Genomic DNA, 15,206 nt, shown 5'->3' with positions numbered 1-15,206 from the left:
CTATACGGTTCGCGGCGTGGCGGGGGCCGGGATGCGAGGGATAATCGAGACGCGCCGCGATTGCGTTATTACGCGTCTCATTTCCCGCGACGACAGGCGATCGTTTTTTGCATGGCGGATGAAATACAATGAACGCCACGGCGCGGCGCGGTACGTTGCGTCGCGAGCTGGCTGGCTGCTCGATAAGCTGCAGCAGGCAGAAGCAGCAACGGCAGCAGCCGTGCCCTTTTCGAACGGGCTGGAAGGAGGCAGCGCGCCGCGGTGAAGAAGTGTAATTTAAATGAAATTGCTTTTAGTTGAACGTCGATGCGTAGAAAGAGAATTGAACGATGGTCGTTAAGCGCTCGGGCCGGGTCCGGGCCGCTCGCATATTTCCGCGACGCGCGGGCCGGAGGAACGCTGGGTTTAATAGTTTTGCATTTCCTCGAGCGGCGGGGGTTGAAGCGGCGCAATAAAAACGCAACGGGCGCAATAAAACGCGTTACAACGGTCGCGGGGGAATAAAACGTCAAGGATATCGTATCTCTCTCCTCCGAAGCCCCGACAGCCGTCCGTCCGTCCGTCGTTCCGGCTCGTCGTTTTATCGATGATATCGCGATGGACGGTATACCGGGGCCTCCGCGAATGTCCATAATTCGCGACTCGAAAACACTTTGCTCTCACAATGTCGCGGAATTATTAAACGCGGAAGTGGTACGACGATCCGCGCACCCGTTGCCGATCGTACCCCGAACTTCCCCGGTGCTGTTATCGGTGCGTCGCCGCAAGGGGAACTTTATGTGCCGGCATGATGACGTAATGAAGCATTCAGCTGAATCTACGCGCGAAAGTGAGTCGATAACACGGCGCACGGTTCTTGTTTTTTGTCCACGGAATATACAGCGACGCTCAGAATTAGACTTTGAAACTCGTCTTACTGCAGAAGGCATTTGAAGGAACCTGAAAACGCGTAGCAGCTACACAATAACTTCAAATATTTCTGTCCGTTCTATCGATATTATCGGATAAATATTATCCGATAGTAAGTTTTATACATTTATTTCTAAGTGTCTTTACCGAAATCCCTAAAGCGGACACAGATCGAAGGAAAAGCAATAACAATCGACTTACAGTTTTTCAGCGATCAGCAGGTTGCCCGAGTTCCCAGGTATCTGCGTGAGTCCCCGATGAGAGCAGTCGACGTCTTGAAGTGTACACGTGCACAACGACGGACACCTACCACTGTTCATGTCCTCCATTGTCCCCGACAAACTCCCGAGACCGAAACTACCGAGTGCGGTGCCGTGGGAGGCGCCGCCGCCCAGCACGGACAGTATCAGCAGAAGTCCCCAGGCGCAGACCACGGAGCCGCAGCTGACGCCGAGCAAACGCAGGGACCAGGCGGGTGTCATGGCACGCGCCATCGCCAGCATCTTCCGGTTAATGTCCTTCACGGCGCGGTTCGGCCCCTTGAGGATCTTGGCGATGCTACCGGCACGACTCTTCGGCAGTATACTGTTCGGATCGTAGAGGCTGTAGCAGGGCGGCTCGCGGCAGGCGATCTCCGCTACGCTGATGCCCGGATAGAGAGGCGGCGGCTCCAGGAAGGTGGAGATCTCGAGACCTTCCGCGGGCGGGCAACCGAGTATCCTGACCGGCTCGAGGATCGTGTCCTGTTCAAGCCGTATCACTGAGCACTCGAGCTCATTCGACGTCAAATCCCTCGCGTTCGGGTTGCTCGGTCGTTCCGTGGTTTTACCCCGGGACCGGTCCCGGCGACGACCATGAACCCGGCACGATCGATTGGAATTCCTTCGCGTGCTCTCCACGTGATGCCTCGGTATGGCGGAGGACGTCGGCGCCCTGTGCACCCTGTGCGCCAGACAGTGTCCTCTCCTCGCGGAATCGAACGTGTCGCCGACGCAGTCGGCCGACGTCCGTCTCGCCCGTTTCGCGCGGACCTCCGAGCTGTCGGCTATCAACTGCAGATCCAACGCGACCACGCTCTCCGCGCCCCCTCCTCTTCCGCCACGCTGCTTTTGGTGTTCCTGACGATGTTGATCCCGCCACTGATGGACTAACACCGGTGTTTCGTTCAATAACGGGCCGCAGCCGATGAACCTCGGCTCAGCAGCCTCCTCGCACTCGGTCGCCTCGCACCGACCCGGCTCCTCCGATTCCAGGTCCGAGCGATGTTCCGGATTGTCCTCCGCGAGACCTGGACCACACGCGGCACCGAGGTCCTCCGTGGACGAACGGACCTTACCGCTGCTCTCCCCCTCCTCCGAGCAGACCGGAGACGTGGCTAACGACGATGCCCGCTCCTCCTCGGCTAGACCATCCAGCTGGTGGCCCTTTCGGGGGCCCTGCGCCTGGCCCCCCTCTCCCTCCGCTGGCCCCTCCGGCGAGCTGTTGTACACCACTAACGGCACCACCCGGTCCTGCTCATCCTCGGTGACCGCTCTCACTGACTTTATCTTGACGCTGGTCTGGTACCTAGTGTTTACCGTACCCGTGTGGGTACGTGGTCCTCTGGCCGGGATGTACGGTTATCGAGGAACGACACACCGACGGTCATTTACTGATTCTCGGATCGTCTGTCGACACGTACGCACTTCCGAACCGTAGATACCTTCGCCTGTTTCTCCCTGCGATGTACCAGGAGGTGCACGCTGTCACGTGTTCCTCCGGTCGGATCGCTGATTATTCTTCGCTGTAGAGTGCGCAGCAGTTTGTCTAACCAACGATCGAAGGAATCGTTAGACGGGCATTATAGTCGACGATAACGGGCTTGATTCGGCTGCCGGTTGATCCAGAAACTTGACGCGGCAGTGATGCATCACCTGGAACACCAGAGAACAGAGGGGTAGCTAAGTGTCTCGTTTGTAACGATTTATCAGGGACACGTTTCCCCCAGCGTAACCAAGTTTTCATAACTTTCGCCCGGGACACGCATCGCCGCGCGATGTGTCTACTGGCGAATATATTCAAACACGTGTGTACGTGTATACACACAGGAGGGAGCGGAAGTTGTTTCCCAGGCGAGGCACAAGCGTCAAGCCAGCCTGCAATAAAGCCGCAATTCAGTCAACTGGATGGGTGTCTTCCGCGCGCGAGCGTGCATGATGCATAGTCCCTATCGACGGAAGTTGAACGCGGTACCAGAAGCACCGCCGCCCCCCCCCCCCGTCAACCGCCGCCGAAAGGGGTGCGGCGTACAGATTTCCATTTGCGGACAATTTTTTCTCCGTACGCGTGTCACCGAAAAATACATGTTTCCAGCGGTAAGCAGATGCGCTACTTCGGACGCGAGGAAGGAGGAAGGATAAGAAAGGTGGGCGAAAGGGGCGCAGCCAGTTACAAAGAGAGGAACTCGCCGCTGCAATATCGGAAGCACGAGAAAAATATGCTTTCGAAGCACAATCAAGGACTCGAACACATTCTATGCACAGCCGTTCGAGTTGCGAGGCATATTGGAATTTTTCCCCGACATTTTCCATCCTCACCGCCCCTTCCGTCTTCGCCTTCACCCGCTTCCACTTTTTTCGTTCTTTTACACATGGATACGCGCACGTAACTCGCGAGAGAGAAAGAATCTCCCTATATCCGAGGGTTTTCCTCTTTTCTTTGCTCGTCCGCTTGAGCAACGTGCCTCGAACGAACGTACGTGATGTCTCGCGTATGTACGTACATGTTGCTCGCTCGTAAGTGCCCCCGGATACGTTTCCACGATTTATCACTACCCAGGAACACCTGGAAATAGAATGTCTGGGGCGGCGTCCACCGCGCGTAACGACACGCGGCTGGCCCGGTGTCGTTTGAATTAAATTCTCGCGGCTGCCGCGGCGGCTCGCAGTTACCTGTCGCCGCGTTTCGCGGCTACGATCCGACCAAGCACGTCGAAATAATTTTCGCGGCGGTCGCGGCAACCAAGCCCAAAAACATTGGAATAGCGTTCAGAATACCTGTCGATGATCTGGAATTCTTTATTCGGGTTATTGTTAATTTAGATCGCTGAGATTAGGATTCTTGAACTCATCAGCAATTTATTTCGATTTAAAAAAATCTTTTCTGTAAATATCAATTTAATTTAGGCAAAACTTAGATTATAATATTAAGACAGTACTCTGAATGATAGTAATAACATAGAATATCAAACTCCGATTTTTAAGTTTTCAACTTCAAGCTCCTCTCAAACAGCCACCTAACCCACCCCTACCTCCAACACATTTAAATTCACCCATCTCCACTTTTTCACTTTCCCGATCACCCGTCACCTTTCCATCAGACCATTCATGGCCCCCAGCTAATTACCTTAGCCTCCGGGCAACCGAATCAAAGACGAAGTCGTCTTCAGAGGGCCTTGACGCGGAGATCGAATCAGTTAACACGAGACGGGGAACAAAGCGGGGCACGAAAGAAGCCCGCGGCGAGTCCGCGTGCCGCATTGAAATTCCTCGAAAATCTAATATTCTCTTCGAGCGTCGGGGACAGGGATCGATAATTCGATTAGCAGTAGTCGACACTGAGGACAGTTAGGTAGGAGATGCCTTCCTCTGTAGACCGTCCCTCTTCCTCGCCCGGCCCCCTTTCTCTTGCTCCAACCGACTCGAGTACGGTTAAAGTAGCTGGCCCTCGATACCGGGGGTGTGTACACCACGCACGTATAATATTCTCGAGCACTCTCCTGCAGATAATATCGTCCGGGGGACGGTCTGGCAGCCTCTGATGTCGAAGTTAAGACGCGACGGGCTGGCGGAGGAGGGAAACTCGGTTCGAATGCGAGACGAATCGACGAGAGGACTCCTCGTGTTCCCGGTCGCCTGGCGTGGCGCGGGTACTTGGCATTAATTAATAACGTTAGCGCATATTAATTGAGGCAAAGTAGCGGGCCATGGTGTTCGCAACTTTTTCCTACATCCCTTTTCCCGATACCGTTGCACGTGAGGCGTAAACGAGGCGAGAGAAGCTGGTCGGCCACGAGGAAAATCGATTCGTTCCCTTTCTACTTTATCTCTATCTCGCCCCCCACCCCCCGGGCTGGAGTATGTAGCAACCTGGCTCCATGCTGCTGACGTAATTAGGAAAATTATACGTTAGAACAAATTGTATTCGGGAAAAGACGGGGACAGGGGGACCATGTTATTGGATCAGGCTCCACGGGCTTCGACTCGCGTGTCACCCGGATAATTGCCGGGACAAATATTTGAGTTCCACGGTTGATTGACACCTCGGCGACACTCTTCTCCGCGGTGATCACGTGAGCTCACCCTACCGTCTATCTTTCGTTCCACTTTTAAACTAGCCTGTTTGCCGAGACTGCTAATGCTTTTAAAATTCCTACGGCAAACAATTGTAACCCGGCGTGCTTTCTGCGCCTCGCTCTCTCCCCATGGAAAAGGGCCGATGGGATAATATTGACCGAGATCCGGGGATGCGACCCCCTGCAACGATGCACTGCGATTCCTAGGTTCATCTTCAGGCGATATAAACATTCGAAGGTTTTGAAAGTTGATTTTTTCTACGTAGTGTCTTGAATTAGCTCTATTGAAGTATTTTTGTTCGGTGTGTTGGGAGTTTACTGCTTTTCAAAGTTTTGAAAACGTTGAAATAATGAATTAACTTAAGTCAAAGTTAATACAGGGATATTTACTTTCTTAATTTCGAATATAATTTAAGATCCTTCTTGTGTTCAGTGAACCGCCTGAATTTAAAGGAGTTTTACACATGCATGTATAATTTCACAGCTCTAACATTTTAATTGAGCAGTCCTTAATATCGTATGAATGCAGTTAAAAGAGAATAAATTTTAATCAGGTCGCTGAGCTGTAAATAAACCCGGGAAACGTGCTTATTTTCCAACGTTTTAAACGATTATGTCCCCTTACGCTGCGTCCCTACCGACTCGAATTTGCAACACGACTTTGTCATAGGGCTTGACAAGTCACTAGGAAAAGTAGCAACGTTTAAAACTGTGTTGGTTCGAACCACATGGCACGTGTTTCCATGTGCACACCAATGCCATATGGCCTAAGCCTCTCATTCGAAACCAAAGCAGTGTGGACACGGCTTTACAGTACAACGGAAGGCGGGACATATGCTGTAGCTTTTAATGAAATTGACTGGGCAAACACGCGGCCACTTGCCACCCGGGACATTGCTTTCTTAAATGCGCCTGTTTAGCGAATAGGCGCGATGCGTCGGACAAACTCCTCTGAACGGTTACACGGAAAACTTCAAAAGTATTGCGCGGAAGTGGCTTAAATGAATATCCTTCGAATTCTCAACAAATTCATTGTGTAAACATTGAAAACCCAGTTACACAGTCAGGACATTAAAAGTAGAATCAAATGACGTTTGTTTATTCGTCTTCCTTCTACTTATTTATTTTTACTTTTGTTATTACCTGCTTAGAAATGGAAAAATAGAATGATCGCACTATTTAGAATTTTCATTTTCTCAACGAAAAGGAAATACGCGTATGGCATTTATCGACCGAGTTTTTGGAAAGATTTGTGGCACACACACGGTTAATAATATCATTTCTACAGATTCCTAAGCATTCTAAAATAGTGAACACGATACAAAATCAATGTATAGAATCTATGCAGAAACGTGTATGCCTAGCCCATTGGCAAGAGGAAAGCGGAATATCAACTAATAAATTCGCGTTCGTTTTCAAGATATCGACTCTCGCCACAACGGTCGCGTCTGCCCACGAAAAGTCGCAATCACAGCGATGGCATACACGTGCAGATCCAGCGATCGGGAACATTCTGGTACCCTGGAAGTTCGGATAAACGGAGCACTCGAATGTTTTCGAATCGCGGCGTTCAGTTCCATTCCGTTCCGTCCCCCGCCGCACGCCGTCGTCGAATGCGTGTACCACGAGTGACTCGGCTTGTATCGACTAAATTATATTTCCTCTGGCTGCTACAAAGTGTATTCGATGTGCAGGCGGCTCAGCCCAAGTGTATGATATACGGAGAAGAACCGAGGGAATCCCTTTGAGCCGCGGAGGGAGGGAAAATCAGACGGTTCACGGATAGCCAATACAGCAAGCCCGAGTCTGGAATATTGCGTTCTTATTGTAATATATTTGTAAGCCACTTCGCCAGACAATTTCATCCGAGCGCCGGTACGAATGTAGGCAGGTGGATACAGCAATATTCCTCTGAGGTATATCATTATAGCCCGCCGTAGGGGAGGCCGATTATTTGTCGATGGCTCTAGCGAGACAAAGGAAGACCGGAGTTTCGAAAAATTGAAGAACATTCACTGCATTCTATGTTCTCCCTTTTGAATTATGTTGCGCCGTGCCGTTGATAAAGTGCCCGCGAAATGGTATTGTTTTATTGCTCCGGGCACTTTGTACGATTTCTTTTGTTATGAGCTGACCAAGAGATGTTCCTGTACTTTTCAAAGAAATTTAATTTCCGTGTAATAAATACATTATAGTATTATAATAATGTATTGTAGTATTACATAATAATGTATTAAAAGATTCTTTAATAACACCGTTCACCTTAATAGTTGTTTACGAACCAAGAAGATTCTTATTTTTATTTTAGAGCAACCATCGCATTTCCATCGTCGTGCGACTAGCCATAAACAAGAGCAAATCATCCGTGACTGATGTCGTGACAAACAACCGAGATAATCGCTAAGATGATCTGAACGATATCAGTTTCAAAACAATTTCCCCAAGAAAAATAATTACCACAGCGAAGGAGCAACAAGAAAACGATTGACCCAGTAAGAATAAAAAATACCAATATCGATTATTCAATGTTAATTTAAAAAAAACGACTGAAAAAGAATTAACACCACGAACATCCCTTTCCCAGGCCAGTCTCGGGCAACAGAAGCGAGAATAACGCAAGGGTTGGCACGCGCGGTTTCCCATTTCCCCGAAACTTTTTCAGTAACACTGTTTCCCTGCGCCCGGAGGCTTCCAAGTGAACGAGACACGCGGAACCGATGATTTTTCGTGAAAAAGCCCCCGCGACCCGCCAGTTTGCTTTGGAAGGCAGAGATGTTTGGTTAACATGTGTGCCTAATGGCCCGTGCGAAATGGATTTTTAAGGTCTCCGTTTTAAGACGGCGGTGGCGAGGAGAGAAAGGAACAGAACGAGAGAAAAAGCGAGATGAAGAATGCACCCGCGAGCGGAACGGGCGAGCACCGATCGAAAATCGATGCGAGCCGACGCGAGCAGCATGCGAGAAACCAACGGCGAGAGCCGGTGATCGAAAGTCGATCGAGACGACGAAACTGTTCACCCCCGGCCCTCGATGGACACATAATGAACGTTCGATACACGCCGACCAGACGAGGACACGAGTATTATTGACGAGCATCGGCTGGAATCAACGTTCCCGTGGCGACGAACCGTTTTCAGTCTTCGTCCATTTGCGCCCTGTGACGGATTTAATTATTTCCACGCGATGTTACGCCCAGGAAATGATAACGCGTTTTAAGCCTTCGCGTTAACCGTTTCTGCTGGACGTTCCAACGATGCAACGCGCTGGAATTTGTTTTGAGTGTGTCTTCGTTGACTTGTGCTTCGAGTGTTGAAAAGTATACCTTGTATTTTCAATTATTCAGGAATTGTATGATTCCGACTTTAATTTCTGTCTTATTTTTGCTGATAAAATACATATAATAAAATAGTATAAGAATATCTCCATCTTCATAACGCTTATCAATTCGAATAATTCTTCCAATCGACATTTTCGACATTTAAACAGTATTTCTTCGAGCACCTTAGATCCACCCACCAAGAGAAAAATTGATACCCGCAGAAACGAGTAACTCGGAAAAAGTGTGATTAAGGGTCGCGGGGCAACCAGTTCGCCGAGTTTCCTAATCCGTCATCATTCTCGGGAACGTATAGATTCGCGCAATCACCGAAGTGTCGATACACCGAACGAAAAATACTGCCGGACGGATAATCCTTTCGCATCTGTGGCAGTCCGGTGGTGAGAAAGGGTGTGTGTGTGTACTGGAAGGAACGAAAGAAGATCCTTCTCCCCGATTAATACACAGAGCTCCGGCGTCTTCGTGTCGTCGTGAGGGTGGCCGTTCCACTCGGACTCTCTCGCTCCCTAGGACTCGCCCTCTTAAGCACGAAGGTGCAAAAGAGAGAGATAGATAGAGAGGAAGGGAGGTGGGGTCCAATTCGTATCTAGTGTGATTTCCCCAGGGTAAAGTCGACCGATCAACCGATCGAGTGGGTGGCTGAAAACCGCACTGGGAAACCTAATATCAGGGAGGGTCCTCTCCATCCTCCCCTCCTTACTTTTATGTCAAGAGATCTATAAAACCTATAAAAAAAGGTATACTGCGCTCTATATACCGGACGGTGTTGCTTTGAGCCGACGACCGCGTTAGGGCTGTTTCATTTGTCGTCGGGCTCTGATACGATTCACAGGAGCGGACCGCATGCGTCCCGTTTAATCTGGGGACGGGTCTGAGCGCAGGCTTACTTCGCCGATATGTTTCGCTGAGGGACTTCGGGAAAGAAATGAACTCGTTTGTCCCTTCTTCCTTCGCTTTGCTGTGTGTACGTCGAAATATAATACGCTGGTCCCTCGGTATTTGCTATTGAGTCGACCCCGAATAGGGTAATTATCGAGGGAGTAAATCTGGAAGTGGATTTATTTACTTTGTCAGTGATTTCTTGGAATTTCCTTAGAAATATCGTTGGAAGTAATGGGTAAAACAGTTTGTATGGTAGTGATAGAACATGAAGTTGAGAATTTGATAGTTGATAATTCTTATATTAAGTCTGTCAGCAAACGTCACTGTCAACCACTTATTTATTCCATTTGACCGCAACAATAATGTCACGCGCAACAGCAATATTTAACTGTAACCCAATCGGAACGCATTTACATATTATCACGTTCCATTAATCCGCCTTTAATTTCGACACACACTCAAGCGAAGAATATAAATGCATCTATTACGCGGACAAGACACGTCAACAAGAAACCAGCCGCAGTCTTATATTTCTCGAGAGAAACTATCCGCCCAGAAAAACTGCATTCCCGGATCGCCGATCGAAAGGAGACCGTTCGACGCAGGGTCCGCAGCCGCGGAATTTCATTTCCCACAGTGTCAATCCCGAGCCGGGAACGGTCCCATTAACACAGATCGGTGAAAAACCGCAAACCGCATTTCCCGCGGTGCAAAGGAAACGGCGATTTCCTCCGGGGCCGATAATAACGCGCGTCGTCGTAGCTGCCGTCGTAAACGAGCGTAAATCTGGGCGGAACGGCTGCGTTCTCCCGCGATGTAAATCGCCGCGTGTCGGGCGATGAAAGTTTCATTTTTCGATCAATTAAAGGGATCCGCGGGAAATTACACGGTTCGGCTAAATTACGGTGGCCGAGCCTCAGGCCCCGCGGGCTCGCGGAAAATCGAAATCCAGAGAACTGGCCGCCCCGTCGCGAACGCAATCTTCCCGCGTTAATAAATTAAACTCCCCCGTTTTTATTTCTTTTGCCCTCGCTCGGCCGATAATTTGAATCGATTAACGTGGCGGCGAGCATTCAATTAGGCGGAGAGCGGAGAAACGCAGCTAAAAACCGGCAGCGGTTGGGGAGGGGGAGCGGGGAAAAATCGCAGAGCGGCCACCGCGATACCGGTGCAAGATACCCGGGGACCAGTATTACCGGACGGTCCCGGCGACCGCTACCGAACAGCGCTCGCTACCCGGTCGGCAGCCACCTGCGGCTAACTATACGCGTATATATTATCGTATATTAGATTACCGAGTGACCAACAGCGGATCTATAAATTTCCTTACGCGATAGTACATTGATTAGCGAATGTACACGCGCATTGCGTGTGTGTCCGCCGCCCAGCGTCAACCCGAGGGGGATGCGAGAGAAGAAATCTGGTCCGCTCGGCCTCGAGCCGGGACACGCATTCCCTAGGCTCGTCCTGCGATCCCTGCATCCGCATTATCTCACGCAACGTCTGCTCACCTCGCAACGGCCGCCGCACGGTAGCGAGTTTCGTGTACAACCGTTTCGCAGATCGGACGGACCGTTTCGCGCGCGCCTTTGCTTCGTCGTACTCTTGTTCCTTCCTACTGGGAACACTGTTCGACCGTTAATTAACACGTTCAGAGATACGGATTCCGTTCGACGTCTGTTCGGCCGCGGCCGTTACTTCGGCTTCGTGTTGGAATGACAGGAAGCCAGCTACTGCGAAAAGTGGAAACAGGAAATTGATTTCTGTACAGCACGGATGGTTGAGTTCTGCGCATAAAAATTTTAGTTACTTCGCGAGCGAGGGCGAGATGTGTTTTGCTTGATGTTCCGGGTGTGATTGGATGAATTGTTTCTGAAGGCGTTGAAGGTGTACGTTAATACGGTATGAATGGATAAAATTTAGCTTGATCTTCCGGGGTATTCGGTATTGCGAAGCAGTTAATCCGTAAAGTATGTCTCGCACCATAATTAAATTAAATGGCTGCAGTATACTGACGGCAGTGGGGTATTAAATTTAATGCTTACTTTATTGGAAACTGAAACGAAAGGATGAGATATAAACTATCCCAAGTAAATTTTAATTTTATGTGAAACTTGGTTAATTAGTTTTAAGGAAGTTCAGACTATATGGTATATAATGGTATAAGTTAATAAATGAAAACGAAATTTTTCTAATTTTTCTACCGGTAGAAGAATTCCTAATATTCCTTATCAGAATAAGAATAGAATTCAGTGAAATCATTATTAATGTCTTTACTAAAAACCAGAATAAGATTCAGAAAAAGATTAAAATTACAATAACAACAGTTGCAATTATTCGGTCCCTAATTCCATTTCCCCAAACCATCTCTGCGAAACCGGCGTCATTAAACAGCGCAAGAAACACTCAGCCGGTACCCAATCCGTGGCAAAGGACACTCGATTCCGAAACTTGTTAATTGCGTTCGGAGTCGATCCACGGATCAGCCGTTCCCGATCAAGAACAAGGGTGTAGCCGTCGTTCCGCGGCTGAATGGTCGGTTCTCCACTTCAGCTGGCAACGATGGCTTTCGGTCTTGATATCCCAACTTCCGTGGAACGGAAGTGGCCGCGCGTCCGAATGGGTCCGAGCGAAATCCCCCATCTATCCGGCGATTGCTGACGTGTTCCATGCACCGCACTGGTCCATTCGAGAGGCAAGAAACGGAGTTCTCGCGCGGGAAAGAAGCGGGGGGAGCGGAGAAGATCCAAGAGAGACACGGATCTCGTAGGACAGGAAGGGTGGCAGGCCGGGAGGACCGAGTCTAGACCGATTAGCGTTCAGTTGCCGGAACTCGGAGACGGGCTCAGAAAAGCGACGGAAGTGGCCGGACTTTTCCCCCGCTCAGTTTCTTGCGCGAGGGGCAGATGGAAAGAGGGCTGGAAAGACAAATAGAATTCGGAAAGAGTTTTTGCCGACCGGCGAGATTTAATAGCCCGTGCGGACTCTGGGTACTCACGACCCTTATACTCGCGAAAACGTTGACCGATGCCCGTCGTTCTGGGATTATGAGCGAAATAGTCTGCTCGGGGAGAAGACAGTTAGATGGTTATAATGAGAGTCGATTGAAGACGGGATATGCTAACTTACGTTGTAGATTAGGAAGTTTATAAGGTGAATAAAAGGTGAAATTTTTTAGACTATCGTTTGAATTGGACTTTTAAATGGTTTTCTATAGGAATAGAAGTCTGAATTAAGTTTGGTAGTTTTGCACGTGTTTGAAATTTTAGATCGGTACGAGAATTTGTTGGAGAATTGAGAAAGTTAAAGCGATAAAGTTTGACGAGATGTTAGTCCAATTGAACGTTCGTGATAAGGATAATTCATGGTCCAAGGTCAATATTCTAAACACTTCCACCGCGTTAAAAATCTGACATCAAAATTTACGATCGTTAATAGTCCAGGAATGCCACGATCATTTGGGCGTATAAGTATGTCAATTGGCCAAACGAGGGCAAGTGGGAGTCGCGGTAATCGACGAACCTACGTGAAAATCGACGGTCAAGGTTCACATTCTATCAATGATGGAACTTGTCGGCGTAAATCACAGAAATCATGAGTCAACCTCGTAATCTCTCCCCAATCGTCAACTTGGGAGCCATTGCTATTAAGTGAACCTTTAGAGTGCCTTAAAGACGTTAAAACTATAAGTACTCAGACTCTATTACATAGCATCATTCCAATTAGAAAATTACAACTTCAGCCATCGATAACATACACATTTTGCTATAATAATTATCAAAACAATATTTAACCTGCTATCAATATAATAAATTCCCCACATCTACTTTACATAACGTTAAAGAATGTATCAAAGTTAAATCATTAATTTCTTAAAAACGTAACGCGCTTTAGCTCTAAAAACCCGCATGAATAAAAGAATTTCAATTTTTCAAAATGTACAACTAGAAAACGCATTAAAAGGCACCTCACACCTCCAAAATCGTACCATTCCCCAAACTTTCTACCACCACCGCAAAACTCGGTCACCCCACGCTCAACAATTCGAAATTTCGCCCACGTCGCAGCCCAAAAGTTCGGCCCATCGATTCCGCGGCATCCAATACGCAAGAGCGTCTCGAAGATAGGAGTTTCATTGATCTCGAAGAGGTCGTCAAACTTTTCCCTCTTATCGTACCCGCGATACGGTGTGAATGCCGTTTAGCGCGGGCGACAATGTCCGAGGACGGTGTCACCGCGGCTCCAATATTGACACGACGCCGCCTTATCACACGTGCGCGACATTAATCACACCGGTCGGCGGCGGCGCGGCGGCAGAGAGCTCGAGAAAAGAGAATCTATTCTCCGCGGGCAAGGCTTGCGACTTGACGGACAGAGGGAAAAGGGTACAGGGGGCAGAAGAAGCCCGGCACAGGACCGAACCGGTGGTCAGCGTTTTTCCGGCAACGGTGGACTGTTAAATAAAGTCATTCGCCATTCTCCGCTAATGGTAAATCTATAATGGCCAACGAAACCGACCTTCCGTCCAGCCTTTTTACCGGACCGTTTCGACCGCGTGAAATCTTCTCTCTTCCCGGTGACCGGCAACCGTCATCCCCCTCCTCTCACCCAGAAAAAGACGTTGCTCGGACGAAGATCGATCGCCGGCTCGATCCGACCAGATAATTTCCCGTTCGAGTAAGCAGAGAGAGAGAGAGAGACGTGTATCTAATCTTGACGCGGCGCGAGCAATACCGTCCGGACAATCGTCGATAAATCGAGTTCGAAGAACTCGAGGTAGGGAGAGAAAGAGAGAAAAACGGAGCGAAACAGGGAGAGTGCCCCGTACAACCGGGCCAAGAGACACTTTTTCTATCTGTCGGCTAATGCGAATGGATGATACGAATGGCACCGAGCGAACTGAAACACCGTGTCCCCCGATAAGATCGACAGGGACGATAAGGGCGTTACGCTCGCGATAACCGCGTAACGAACTTCTCTATTTGCAGCGTCCGCGACTGGAAGAACGAGCTTCATCGGGTCGGGTACTAGGCCAATTGAAATATTGGCAAATCCTGAGTGAGATATCTCCGGCGAATCCGTTCGGGGGGAATTGAGACGTTTGCGCAATGCTCGCGCTATCAAGATAATCCTCTCGATATTAATTAAAGCTACTGGGGAGTTTGGTATCGCTGCCCGGTCATCTGCGAATACACTTTTCTCGAGGTGCGTGCTTCGGTTAATCCTTGCTTCGGTTAATCCTTACTAGCTTAGCTACCGGAATCTTTGGATTTAAGTTGCTATTGGGGAATTAACATCTATTACTCGGATAGTTAAGCAATTGGCCCCTTAAATAAAAACATGTGCCCCAGGAGCCTTCTAACTAGAATCGTCCAAAGTGTAAATAAACTAGCTTCTACGATTCCCAGAGAATATCAAAGCAGGGATCGCTAGATCGAGGACTCCTTCGTTTGTCTGCATAGAACGATAAAATCCTTGCGAAACCTCGACAAACCTGCTCACTGCAACAATCTCTAGAAGAACTGTAGCAAACAACAGTCGCAGCTCGGTATATCTAACGTCAACACGACAACCGTATCTAACAATGACAATTCCAACTACTTTGTTCTCCCAACGCGAGTCCAAACAGCGTCAACGACACCGACCGTACTTAACCGACCGTTTAGCGATCTGAGGGTCAAGAATCATCGGGCAGGGCAGTGCACAGGCCACTTAATTATCGCCGCGGTGCTCTGTTTTCAGTTCC

At 49.0% G+C, this 15,206-nt stretch overlaps 1 protein-coding gene across 4 annotated transcripts in view; it reads right to left on the bottom strand.

The window, feature by feature from the left end:
* The window catches only part of sli (slit guidance ligand), a 489,923-nt gene that overhangs the window by 449,320 nt on the left and 25,397 nt on the right, over nucleotides 1-15,206 (bottom strand). For 3 of the 4 annotated variants that reach the window (XM_031978355.2, XM_076365538.1, XM_076365549.1), the window contains exon 1: nucleotides 1,111-2,523. In XM_031978355.2, the coding sequence (XP_031834215.1) occupies nucleotides 1,111-1,412 (302 nt within the window). In that variant the 5' untranslated portion in view covers nucleotides 1,413-2,523. Of the gene's footprint in view, nucleotides 1-1,110; nucleotides 2,823-15,206 lie in introns of those variants that run through there. The other variant, XM_031978354.2, reaches the window with a different exon arrangement.

This window comes from Nomia melanderi, chromosome 1 (genome assembly GCF_051020985.1).
Source record: "Nomia melanderi isolate GNS246 chromosome 1, iyNomMela1, whole genome shotgun sequence".
In the NCBI taxonomy this organism is placed as follows: domain Eukaryota; kingdom Metazoa; phylum Arthropoda; class Insecta; order Hymenoptera; family Halictidae; genus Nomia; species Nomia melanderi.
The sequence above is the reverse complement of the archived record's forward strand: the minus strand, read 5'-3'. Positions and strand labels throughout refer to the sequence as shown.